The 13,469-nt window shown below is 41.0% G+C and overlaps 2 protein-coding genes across 2 annotated transcripts; both read right to left on the bottom strand.

Moving 5' to 3' along the window:
• Nucleotides 1-133: 133 nt before the first annotated feature.
• Nucleotides 134-2,718, bottom strand: LOC121198582 (myeloid-associated differentiation marker-like protein 2). The gene has a single exon (XM_041062832.1). The coding sequence runs from the start codon at nt 1,897-1,899 to the stop codon at nt 988-990; it is 912 nt and encodes a 303-aa protein (XP_040918766.1). The 5' UTR covers nt 1,900-2,718; the 3' UTR covers nt 134-987.
• Nucleotides 2,719-4,372: 1,654 nt separating this feature from the next.
• On the bottom strand, nt 4,373-12,224 carry notum1a (notum, palmitoleoyl-protein carboxylesterase a). Its single transcript, XM_041061625.1, has 11 exons — nt 11,604-12,224; nt 8,343-8,395; nt 8,130-8,225; nt 7,703-7,763; nt 7,561-7,619; nt 7,374-7,476; nt 7,075-7,266; nt 6,815-6,912; nt 6,478-6,625; nt 6,339-6,386; nt 4,373-6,218 (listed from the first exon to the last, which is right to left on the bottom strand). Exons 1-11 carry the CDS (start codon nt 11,930-11,932, stop codon nt 5,915-5,917), a joined length of 1,491 nt encoding a protein of 496 aa, XP_040917559.1. The 5' UTR covers nt 11,933-12,224; the 3' UTR covers nt 4,373-5,914.
• Nucleotides 12,225-13,469: the final 1,245 nt, after the last annotated feature.

Genomic DNA, 13,469 nt, shown 5'->3' with positions numbered 1-13,469 from the left:
GGCGAAAAGCTTGAAAGGCATGGTGAAGACAGTAATCAGGGAATGGAGACAGACTTGTTACCCTGACTCAGAAAGCCAGCGGGAGGCCTATGTTTGTTTTTTTTGACATTGCGTGAAAAAGACCAACAAAACATACAGCTTGATATTTTATTAAACATGGAACATATCAAAAACAGCAAAAAGGAAATATTGCACTGATTGTGCTTATCCCAATAAATCAATTTGATACTGTTGTCAAAATTTTGCCTTCAGAAAACTTTCACGTATCAGACGCATGTAACATTCAGTGGATTACATGAAAAGCCTTATAAACGTGAACTTTTGACATTACATACATGAGGAATATTATAAAAATTGGGGAAAAAAAAGAACAACAGCAAAACGGCTATAAAGCCAACACCAAAAGCTATGTTCAGTGCACACTGGAGACTTAACATATACTATGCATCTCTATGAGAAATATTTCCATTCTTTTCATTGTTTAAATACAGTTAAATAAATTGCTTAGTCTTTGTAAGACTAAGCAGACTGAGGGTGTCTATCTGATATAGCACTGTTCTGATACTCTAAACATTACCACACACTCGCATCGGTCCATTTTGTTTGAGACCACCAAAGGAACTTGGACAGGAGGGATGTATCTGGTGCTGAGATCGACGTATTTCCCAGAGACCTCTGTGGATGAAGTTGCTGAGATCAGCTCAAGAGTACACCTGGCATGCTCTTCCCCGTGGGTCACTGCAGAGCTGGTGAAAGACTTTCTCTCATGTTTGTAGCGTTTATCATGGGTAATACTGTTATAGTACTGTAATGTTAGAATAATAACAAATACTGATAATAAAAGTTGTTACACATACACAACACCATAAATTCATGGATTCAAGGGAATGAGTCCTTCATAGAGTCTTGACTGTGGAGACAGTGTTAGATTCTCCAACCTTCTTTATTTGTCTCTGAGGCTAAATAGTCTTGAGGGGGTGACATTTTTCAGACTGCAGAGCTGGAGACAAAGCGAATTCTCTGGGAGTAAACAAGATCAATAAAATATAAGATTAGGTTGACATTGGTGAACACTGCCACCACCAGCTTACTGTCCCAGGGACATTCTCCACGTGGGCAGTCCTCAGGACGAGCAGTTGTGCCATATTTCCTATCGAAGCTGAAGATGGGCCAGATCAGTGCAGTACTGAGGTAGAGGATCACAGCAAAGAAGGTGTAGACAACAACAAATCGGTCAAAGGGGAACCGCAGGGCTGAGGTCCTTCCAGAAACTGTGAGTATGACCACAATCACAGTCACAGAGAAGCACAGGCTGTACACCACTACACAGTACTGGGTAGCAATGTACTTGTTGTACTCGCTGTCATTGGCCAGGGCCCCGAAAATGATGCAGGCCACAAAACCCTGGACCACCTTGAGCAGCCCAGACACAGTGGCCATGTAACCTACCACAGCCCCTGGTTTGGCTCGAGTTAGGAATACCTCAGCTCCGTAGGGGAAACAGCAGACGCTGGAGCAGACAGTGACAGCAATGCGGTAGATTTGGACCTCACAGCTTTCATCAGGGCACTCTGTCTGGAGGAAGTACACAGGGTAGACCACAGAGGCAGTGATGTACATGAGAGTTGCCAGCATGGCAAAGGCCACAGTGAAGTTATCCCAGGAAATGGGCATGCACGTGTGGAGCCGTGTAATGTCCAAGGTGAACACGACCAGTGTCACAGCAAAGCAGAAGCACCACACAAACATACAGAAGTTTCCATAGGTGGCACTGTAGCCTGCACTGTGAGACACAAGAGCCAGTATGGTGCAACCAAGTAGCATTTGGCACATTCGGGCTGCGCCTAAAGGTGACAACACAGCATCTTTGTTGAGGTAGTGTCCTCCATGAGGATCCATGGTGTGTACGTTGTCTCCCAGAAGCAGCTGGTGAGGTTCTCAATGTCCTGCTCTCTGTCTTGGCGTCCTTGCGGCCTACTCTTCTCCCCCCGTCACAGACCTCACCCTTTCCTTGGTTGCCTTTTATAGATGGTCCTTAATTACAAATGTCTGTAATTTTTCCCTGAGCTTACTTTGTAATTACAGCACTGTACTTAAGTTACATTTATGCACTGTTATATAGAAGTTTGTACAGTAGTTTCTTATAGTAAAGGATATTTAGTTAGACCTCAGAAATAAAATATATTTTTGACTGACAGTTGTTTTTGTTTTAAGCAAATGTCACAACTTGGCTGCACAGGTCTGTGATCTATACATGTAGAATCTATTTTCTGTAAATCATATAACACTGGTATTTGTCCTTTTTATAGTGTTTTTTTTTTTAAGTTTTAGAGAATGAGAGCACGAAGCTGGTCTTACTCAAAGTTGTAGTGTATATCCTCAGAAATCTTGGTTTTCCTTTGGTGGCTGTCTTCAGTCACCAAATTGTCCAGTGTATCAAAAGTAAACGCTTGTCCAATAAACTTTCATATGTAAAGATCAGCCTTTCCACAACAGCCCTCCGTGCCAAACAGGTGGACCAGTTTGTTGTCCTGTCAGTCAAGTCCCATTACATTTCAGTGATTCGGTCCTTGTAATTTCTTCACTGTAGGTCCTTAACTGTCCATGAAAATCACTCAAACTGTTGGCTCTGTCTCTTGCTCTTTGTCTCGCTGTTTCTGTCTCCTTTTGCCTCTTGGATTTGGTCTCCCTCTCTTTCTTACTCACACCCTCACCCTCTTCCTGCTGTGTGTCCTGTGTGTGTGTGTCAGTGTGCACTCGGTGGATTGCTTGGGGTGGCTGTTTAAATGAAAGTTTGTGCCGAGCCCAGGGTTACAGGCCTTGCCAGCTCTATAAATAGGGGGTCTATATTCCACAGAGGGGTGGGAGGCTACATGTGGCAGGCCGTATGGGAGTCGTATTTCTAGGGAGCACCCAGAGAGGCTGAGTCAGAGCTCTCTCAGTAAGAAACTGGCATTTATACGTAGTGTAATGACAGGGAGGGAGGCTAAGACTCCCATTAGAGACAGAAATTACATACAGGTCCAGAGGGATGATTATACAGAAGTGATGACAGATTTGAGCTATACTGAGAGGGAGGTGGAAATGGATTAGCAGTTTCTTAAAATACTTTAACCTGTGATATTAGTATGCTGTGATTTTTGATTTACAGTGTGCAAGGTGATTCTTACAAAAAACACCAACTAAAATGTTTTTGGAAACTGTGTCAAATGCAAGTCAAATGTTTTTGAACACTCCATATAACAATGTATGTCTTTAATCCTATGCAGAGCAGTTTTTAAATTATCATCTTTTGAAAAACATATAAAAATTAGGAATTAGGAAGAAAAGAGCTCACCAGACTTTTGTGGCCCACTCCTCTCCTACGCTTGAGACTAGTGGCTCGAGGCTGCGTTGTGGGTAATGTATGCGCCAGGTTTGACAAGAAAGAAGAATGCGTGGAATAATAAAGGCAATATATCTGGTACTGTTTTTATCCCCCCCTTTTTTTACGCTTTTGTCCATGGTGAGTCTGACAGTGTTAAATGGGTGCTGCACTAAATCGCTGGAATACTCTTTTAACATTCTAGTACACCTGCTGCAAATTAGTCCCAGTAGGGTCTGAAATATGGGTTTTCTGGGTATAATCTTTCGGTCTGTGATGAAAGACTACAAGAAACTCATTATTGGAGAAAAAAAAATATCAATGTGTGAGTGTATGTGTGAATAGGTGATTGAAAGGCAAATTGTAAAAGTGCATTTGAGAGATAACTACAGCCAATTTATCATAAAGCCGGTGAACATACAAAAGGAAATGACATGGCTGAATAAGGGTCACAGCATGAGAAAATGACCGGTCCAACACTGCAGAGAAGACTTGCTTTAGCTAATAAATGTATGAGTCTTAATGCTGCAAAACCGGATATAATACAAAATACACTGTAAACGTGTTGGCTGTAGTTTGAGATCATCAGCTCATCAGGTCATTTCCTGTCAGTTATGGGTCATTTTCAGTTAAATGAAAACTCAACCATTTCTCAATTTGCTTTATCTGTTATGAAATATTTTCGTATTTTAGGGGATCTACTACATTAAGATTTTAACAGAAACAGCTAAAATATAAAAACATTTGACTGTCAGTGTGTGTACACTAAGCCTCATATCTATTATTAGATATGTCAAAATAGTGACAATCTGCGCTGGGAGCCTGAGGGAGCTGTTGACCTTACCTCCTGCTAAAGCTTTTTGTACTGTGAGTATAAAATGGGAATGAGAATGAAATATTATTACTATGCTACTACCACTTCAACTACCAGTGATAGTAATAGTAACAATAATTGTAATAAGCATCATCATCATAATAACAAGACTGCACAGCAATAGTTACCTTGTAGTATATGTAATGTGTCTTTTCTTTTAGGTTTGATACAAAGACATGCAATCAACACAAAGAGAAAAAACAGCAATGTATTTACAATTTACAAAGAATCACTTCTCTGTGAAAATAGCACTTATAAATATGATTTACATAACAAAATAAATATGTAAATTACCAATGTAGCTTGAGTTTTTTTTCTGTTAAAAAATATGTTACAGAATAAAATTACATTAGTAATACCTTTCCTTCTCTGGTGTGATGCGAAATAGAGGTCCTTTAAAAACATCATTTATAAAGACATCATTACATACAACATTGTCATTATATTAAAAAGTGATCTCTATTATGAAATTTAAGAAGGGAGTTGCAATAGTGAACACTTGAAAGAACCTATACAAATACTCAAAAAAAAAATACATTACACAATATGTCTCCCTTTAAATGTTCATTGCATTGATCTGAGGATTGCTGAACTACTGAGGTGACCTAACATGAATGTGTACCCTTTGACGGGGTTTGAACAGCCTTCTTGCGATGATGTGGCCTGTGAGAAAGAGGTATAGACTAGATGTAATGGCACTGTGGTATATGTATAGCTACTGATAGACCGTAAAGTCTTTCCAGGTCCACTTTAGCACCACAATCAGTTTGGGAACATGACTGAACCGGACACTGTGGCATCTTCACTGATGTCGAAAACATGCCACTTAGATTCCAACACTGCCAAGAATGAGAGTTACCTCTACAGGGACCTTTTCTGTTATCTCATAATAATCAGGACAGTAATGTCAAGTGTGGAGCATTGCCAGTTTTTTTCGTGTTTTCACATTTTTTTTTCATTTTTTCAGGCTCTTTTTCTTTTTCATTCTGTAGCCGAACTATGTAAAGAGTGTGTTAAATTGATTAGAGGAATATTAGTGTCATTTGTCTCTTTCTGTCATTCTTGCCATTGTTTTAGAGGTAAATACAAAATTTCCATCGTGATCCAGTGCTTTTCTCAACTTACCATGCGTCCCTGTTTTTGATGTTTGACATATTTGTAGAACCCAAACTGTCTGAACAAAATTATACCTTTATATACTCTATAGTGACTACTTAACAAAGACAGCATCTTTACGTCATTGTGGTATTTTTTTCTGTTTTTTTGTAACAATGACTAAATAAAATCTATATGGTAGGATGAAAATAATATTTAAAAAAAACAAAACATCAATGAGCATCCTTAAAACTGGATTACATTCGTGATATTTTTTTTTCTTTTACAAAGCAAAAGATAATTTAAATGGAGAGTAGCAGAGAGTTGTGCCTTGTCATGGTGGCCCCTGTACCTGTCACCAGTAGTGTGAGTAAAGGGATAGTGGGACCAAATCTAAGCCCCTTTGTATGACTGAGGTTTGCACTAAAGTAAACTGGAGGTCAGAGGGGAATAGATCATAGGTAGAATGGGTTATGAAGCTGGATGGGTACTTGGAGGTATTAGGCATGGGAGACTGGCCAGAGAGACCAGACAGCCCTGCTTGGGCTTAGCTTGGAGATACTGAGTGTAGGTATGTCCCTTTAGCTGCCACTGCTGAGCATGCCCAGTAGCTTGCTGGGGTCCATGCCCTGCTGCTGAGCCATCTTCTGCACATCAAAGCCCATGTGCATGAGGAACTGAATGACGTTCATCTCTTGTCCAGTGAACTGGTCTCGGATGGTCGGACAGGTGGGGTTGCAGTGTGGCCATGGGCAGCTGTCAATCAAATGTACAGGGCAGCCTTTGGGTGGGGCTTTGTTGTTTCTGTTGTCGTGGAGGCTCCGGTCCCAGCAGTGCAGCGCTCGGGGCAAGGAGGTTCCTTTAACCTGCACGTCAATCCAGTAACTAGAATAAAACACAAGGGGGCGCTGTCAGCTAACAGGTAGAACATTTTGAGCACAAAGTTTCACATCCCCTGATAATTACGCAGTGGAAAGTGAGGTGTGAAAAGTAAATTATACTCACTTTCTGGTGATAACTTCATGAGATAGACAGGCTGGAGCAAACATAGCCCTGAAAATAGAAATAAATTAATAAATTAGTCTAAATCCATGCAATAATCCCACCACATTTCTCTTCCCAAAATGCAGAGGCATAAACTTACGGGACATCTTTGAGTGTGTTCCTCAGCTCTATGCCCAGATTTTGGATGTAGCGCCACTGGCCTTCTTGCACAGGTTGGCCTGTTAGCTGGATGTTGTCCACTGTCAATTGGGCCTCATCAAAGAGCCACTGGACCACAAACACAGGACCTGCACAGGGCAAATGGATGATTAACGTAAGATTATAATATATATATATATAGTAAATATAAAAATATACATATGTAGATGTGCTACACAGATGGTTTGGGCTTGTATAGACATGTAGTTGAAGCACAAAAACCATAGCATACACAGTCTGTGCATTTGGCATAGTACTAAATGAGACTCCAGACTCACTTTTTATTGATGGGAATACTCTGTATCCAAAGAAACAGTTCCACTCTTCTCCTTGATGGGTCTGTCTGCACCTCTCTGGCACCACTCCTCCCCAGTACCTGATGGGGCAGGTAAAAAGTACAGATGGAACATGACGTCTATACTAGCAACCTCATGGTCTCATCAGCTGGAGAAAATACTATTACTACTACTCCTACTATATTAACACTATCATCTCAGAAAATCTTGACTTTTAACATTTTATGATAATATTCCCTTACTTGATGCCTCTCTTGATGGTCTCAGTGGGGGCACAACTGACAGTGTCCACACAGTCTGTGCAGTGGTACTGTTTGTTGTCCAGGAACCAGCCAGAATCAGACAGACCTCGCACTTGTATCCCAGTGTGCCCAAGCCCCTCCAATAGCTCTGCCACACGGTCCACGTTCAGCAGGACCCCAGTGCCACCCGCACTACACACAGAAATATGACATTTTCATGTTGGTACCTGTACAGGAATATGAATGAAATGCAGAATATTTAGATTTTCAAATTATAAAATTTTCACACATGAACATACCTGCTTCCTGCTAACAGGAGGACCTTGGCATTGTCCAGACCTTTGTTCAGCAGGTCCTTCACAACCTCCTGAATAATCAGTGAGCCCATAAAGGCATAGCCACCTACACATAAGACAGAGAGTTGAACTGTAAAATAGCACTCATCATTAAGGATAGATATGTTATGATCTTTCAGTCATTCCTTACTTTGCTCCGTTTTGGCTGTCGCGCCACTCCACACATCGCTGGAGCAGTACGGGATGAACCTGCACAACCAACGTGAAGTTAAAGTTACCACCTATGATTAAAATGTGAACATCAATAAGCATGCAAACAGCAGTCAACTTACACCATGTTGGCATTCCACCAATGAGGGTTTTCCTCAGGCAGTGGAGACAGGATCCCCGTGCCTACAGAGACAGATCAACATGTATCATTAGCCATCCTGGCACTCCCAGACACATCCTCTTCTTCCTCATTATCATTACCACACGGATTACAGTTATTACACTGCAATGAGAGAGGGAGGCGTCTCTGTTCCTACAGCAGTGGGCGCCAGGTAGATCTAAACCGCAGCTATATGACCGGGTGTCTCAGTAACACTGCAGATGAGCACAGGTATGTCCGATCCTTTTTCATTTCTAAGACATTACAGTGGGATCTGGGTATTTGTTCACCATGTGAGGGGGGGGGTCAGGATTTGCTACAGGCCACAGGTAGAGTAACAGAGGTGTTCATGAGAGTGTAGTAAACTGTTTGGACTTGCCGAGGCTGACCTGTTTTAGTTTGGGGCCACTTGGATGAGCTCATCAGTCTCCTCATGGTCTCATATCGGCTATCACAGTTCTCCTTGTTGAAGCAGTACCAGCCCCCTGGATATAGATACACACACACAAAAAAAAACATTCTCACACAAATTGTGTATAACTATTCTCAGTTCTTAACATAGTGATGAAATGAAAGTAGCAAAATAAGTCCTTAATACCGACCCTCTAAGAATATCAGCCACCGTCTGCTACCTCGCGATTCTTTCAGGTAGTACCTACAAGAGAACAAACAATATAAAATCAATGCATCATAGCAGGCGTGTTAATTAATCTTGAATTGCACAAAAACATTAAAAATATGTGAATATGATTAAAAACTGCACACGGTTAATTTTACACTGTCTGCATACAGCCACATTCCACAGCTTTGATATGGTGTACTTTATTATTGAGAGAGAGAAAGGCGATAAACAAGAGAAATGAGATAAACGCAGAAACGTAATACCCTCACTATTTCTACCGTCAGTGAAGTTATCTGAGCATGAAACAAAAACACGCATGACGCCATGATTTTTATCCAAACAAGGATGTCCTATTGTTGATTGTAATCTTAAAGAGGTGGCGGAAAACAGCAAAAAGGTAATGCCGCCAACATAACTTCAGTGAGCACACAGAGGAGAGCAATGAGGTTCTGCACAAACTGATCTAGTGATCAGCCAGGAGATAAACATCATCCTGTCCCCTATTATGTTTTGTTTTGCTTGAGATGCCAGTAGATGGTATTCCTCATATTTAATGTCGCAAGAATAGGTAATGTACCATCATAATCTCTTTACTCTGAGCTCATGATTCCTCAGCATTGTCCTCACACACAACATGGATAAAGTCAAGGCTGTTGTCCATAGTAATGCTATGATAAGACAAATAACGTTACTTTGGCTTGTGTAGATGTCAATGCACACACTGTCCATTGTGTAGGACCCATATACACCCAAGATAATGTGCCTTAAATGCACCTGGGTAAGAGAACATGAGATTTTTGGGCCAGTTGGATTAAAAAGAAGTTAATGCATGCTCGAATATAAGGGATGTGTGCTGTATGTTATCAGCCCAGAAGAGGGCAATGCTATCTTGATTTTTCCACATTTGCAGGACATTCAACATTATAAGTTTTTTAACAGGATTTTTTTATATACATCAATACCAGGGGGAAAAAAACACAGCAGAGTATTTTCATTAAAAAATTATTCAAATTAGATATTTCTGGTGCCCAAAGTAGCTTCAGTCATGGGAACAAGGTGCTCCAAATGTACTTCTGTGATGCTGAGAGATGTTTTTTTTTTTTTTAATTCAGTGAGCATCCACCCAACTTTACCAATGACTAAACTCAAGAGATTGCCAAAAACATTTCAGTAATTTTAAAGAAAACAGACTTCGCTGAAACTCTGAGCTGTTTTCTCAGACACTGAATCACACTTTGGCTGCAGTGAATGTCTTGCACTATTATTGTACAGTCAGTGATGTAGGCTGAAGACCGTGCACTCTACTTACTACTTCCAAACAACAAAGTGAAGGCGGGTTTGGCAGGCTAAGCAAGCCAAAAGGGAAAGGCGCTGCATCAACCCACTCATTCTAACAAGTGCAACTCCAGAAGATGAATCACACAGTTTCACCTTCCCGTCAGTGAAAGACTTTTTTTTTTTTTTTTTTTTACGTTGCATCCTTGTTTGTCTAAAACTGTGACAATACCCCTCTTGAAAATACTGTTAGTAGCTGATGGATTATTATCTCAGCTGACAACAACTACAGTAGTGAATGAAACGGCCATCTGCCAGTAACTTTCCCCTGCGCTCGTCCTCATGCTGCGTCTCTGAAAAGCTAAGAGCTTTACTGCGCTAACGGACAGCTCTCTCCACCAGGCACTCTGGGGTTTTAACAGGAATTAGACAGGATACTAAATCCATAGAGAGACATGTATATTAAAACCCATTTCACTCAAGTGTGGCCATCACTGAACTGGTCCCAGATGAGTTCCTATGGACAATGGCAAACAGTCATCAAAGCCTCCTCATATGGCACAGACAATGTTAACAGTAAAGCATTTATATAATACTGGCAAATGCAAATAATAATCACTATACAGAATTATAAACATTTGAAACTTTCAATATGGTTATATTACTAGTAAACAGGGGCCACGCAATTTAGCTAGTGTTCTTTCATTATGGTATAAAACTTAAGTCTTTTGATGCAGAATAAATGTTGACAGTTTGGGATACAAGTGAGATCCACGTTTCTTAAAGACAATTATGTAAAAACATGTATGAGTATGAAAAGTCACAGCTTTTATAACTGTCTTTTATCTGAGCTATCCCACCATGTGCCATAACTGAGTTATCAGTGTTATTTATGCAAGACTCGTTTTAATCCACAATTTGACTGTTTGCGACCATATGGAATACAACAAAGTGTCTATAGGACTGAGCATTGTTTATGTATTATACAACAGGAGAGATTGTGGGTCTATCTGATGTTAATATGGTTTTAGTGCCCTGGCTTATCCCTCTTTAGTAGAGAAGTCATGCAGGCTTTCTTACTGCCAAATGGATTTCTGCTTAACAACAATTTCAAAGGTGGATGTCATTGCAAATAAATGTTAATCAAGTAGGAATACATTGCTCACCCCAAGAAGCATTGTCTAACAATATGTTATTACAAGCTCAGATCTAACAGGACCCACTGACAGAAAACAGCCGTAGTTACCTACAGTAGCTAAGTAGAGCAAGCATACTGTTAAACTGCCGTAAAATCAAAACTCAACATTTTGCGCACTGGATGCAACCATGAGTAACAGAGAGAGAGAGAGAGAGAGAGAGAGAGAGAGAGAGAGAGAGAGAGAGAGAGATGGGCGGGGGTCTGAAAACTTAAATCTAAACTTTCTGCAGAGCAAATCCTGCATTCTAATTTGAAGCAAAGGAAATGAAGCATAGGCCATGTGGCTATCCGCAAATTTCACGCTTCGCTGACGCAAAGCAGCTGTCTATCTTATCCCGACTGAAACTTATCCTGTCCTGGAACATTGCTGTCTTTTGAAAATGTACTGCTTTATTTATTTTTTTTTTATTCTATCTTTTAGTTTTATTTTTTAGAAAATTAAATGTTTAGGGGTCACTTACAAAAAAACGATTTTGGAAATATTGCAGTAAAACAGCCCAAATACATTTTGCGCGCACTCTCTAAACCAAAGTTTATTGAGACGAGCACTGCTGTCCTGAGGCCAAGTACATGTGGGTTACTTCGGGTAGCAGGATGGCCAAGCAGGACGTGGTGCGCCCTGCTGAAGTACTCTTTAACCAAAATAACAATTCCTATTGCTCCAGGGTGCACTTCTGCGCAGCTGACCCTGCTCTGACCTGTCGGTGATCCAGTCACTTGGGAATCATGATCTATCACACTGTAATGTTACTCTTAGTTGGTACATACCCCGCAGGACTTCCGTCGTTGCAGCTGACTGATGTATTCTCCAAAAAGTTCAGCTTCATGTCATAGTCGAGCTTCTGCGCCGAGCACGGGTACAGGGACTGCGCAAGGTTCTTGACTTGTGTCATGAAGTTATCCATGTTCTCCTCCACGGCGGTGAAATCCAGAGGGAAGCTCTCCGTGGTGTCACCCCGGTCGGCCCGGTATGTGGGAGGAGGTGATGAGCGTCGTGGTTGTGGGTTGCGGCCACCCCGGAACCTCCGTGCGCAAAGAGCTCCGGACTGCATCAGCACCAGCAGCAGCACTGATGAAACCATTCTGATCGCTGTCATCTTAGCCCTGGGTTAGATGTCCTTTCTCCAAATGCAAGGTCTTGTCAAGGAAGCACAATTTTTTTTATAAATTGAGTCTGAGAAAGAAACGACTGTTACGCACGCTTTAAAAGACGCCACAACACTTGTTGTCCGCTCCCAGAAACGCACAAATTTAATGTCAACTAAAATCAAAAGTCCTCTGAGATCAATCACAGTCAGCCGTTGAATTCGCTGGATGTATTTCAAACTTTCAAAGAGCGCGCCTACAACTATTTGCCCATCTATCCAGTACAACTCAGGCGCTGCTGGACCAAGCGCGCAAGCTTGAACGACAACACTCGTGCCATGCTCTTGTATTTTATTCAAACTTTCCCCCCTTGTGTGTCCGTCCAGCCAATCGCAGGAGCGGGGCAGGACTCGGGGCATGATCAAGCGTGGCAGACTACCCCCCTTTTTAATTTATAGAGGGAAAAAAAATGTCCATGCGTTGGTTCTTTTGATCCGCAATGTTTTATTTGATGTGGTGGCTTTTATTGGCCTTGAAATGCCCATTTCCCATTCCACCACAAATTTATGAAGTGAGAATACGCATCTTGTTACACACTTGCCTGAAAATCAAGTGGGAAAAAAACAAAACATGATCAAAACTCATGCAGAGTTTCAGCAATGTTTGGCCAGGAAAAGAAATTTTAATCTCAAGATACTTTACCAGGTTAAATAAGAGAAACTCATTATTATTACAATTATTATTTCACTTATTTTTTTAAGGTAAATAAAAGTCTTTATAATGTTAAGAGAATGTCATCCTCCTGCCCACATTAAGACACACACCTCTTTTTAAGAAACACTACTAAATAGTTTAGTTTCTCTGTTTCCTTAAGGTTTAGAAAAAAGGGACACTTTTTAAAAAAAAAAATCCAGACGGGCCTCCAAAGATCAAAGCAACCATCAGTCTTTCTCCCCCCCCAGTCTCCCTCCCACTTCAGTCTCTTCCAAACTTTCCTGGTCTACTGTATATTTTAAGTCAAGCAGAGCATCCTGATGGGAAGCCAGCTTTTTAACACAGGAATGCCTCGTTATGGTTGAGGTAGGCTTCCCTCGAACAACCGCTCATTTTGAAGACACATTTAAGTTAAAGAGTAGTCCACACAACAAAAGTGATTATTCATCAACAAGCCACTGTTACATCAATTTAAGAGGATTTTATGCAGCTTTCTGTCATGTCAACAATAGCGCAGATGTGAACCCCAGCCTAAGGTAGCTTATTGATTAATGCTGTATCAGCTTTGTGGCAGTAAGCTTAGAGAGAGCTGCAAGCAAGCCAGGTGTTATGGCACAGAACTGAGCCATGTTTTTTCAGACATCTGTGTAGTTTTTGAGAGAATCCTCTCATGTGACAGCAGCTGCGACTGACAAACCATGAGGACACCATTAATGAAACGGAAAACAGAAGTCCGAATTCAGTTCCACACGTTGCTGGGTAGGGGGCTGTGACTTTTTTGTAACTTATTGAAAGTGTATTACCGTAGGAAGAAAATGTGATAAGGTTTAAAAA

Source organism: Toxotes jaculatrix, chromosome 18 (genome assembly GCF_017976425.1).
Source record: "Toxotes jaculatrix isolate fToxJac2 chromosome 18, fToxJac2.pri, whole genome shotgun sequence".
NCBI classification, from domain to species: domain Eukaryota; kingdom Metazoa; phylum Chordata; class Actinopteri; family Toxotidae; genus Toxotes; species Toxotes jaculatrix.
This window is presented reverse-complemented; position numbering and strand designations above follow the sequence as displayed.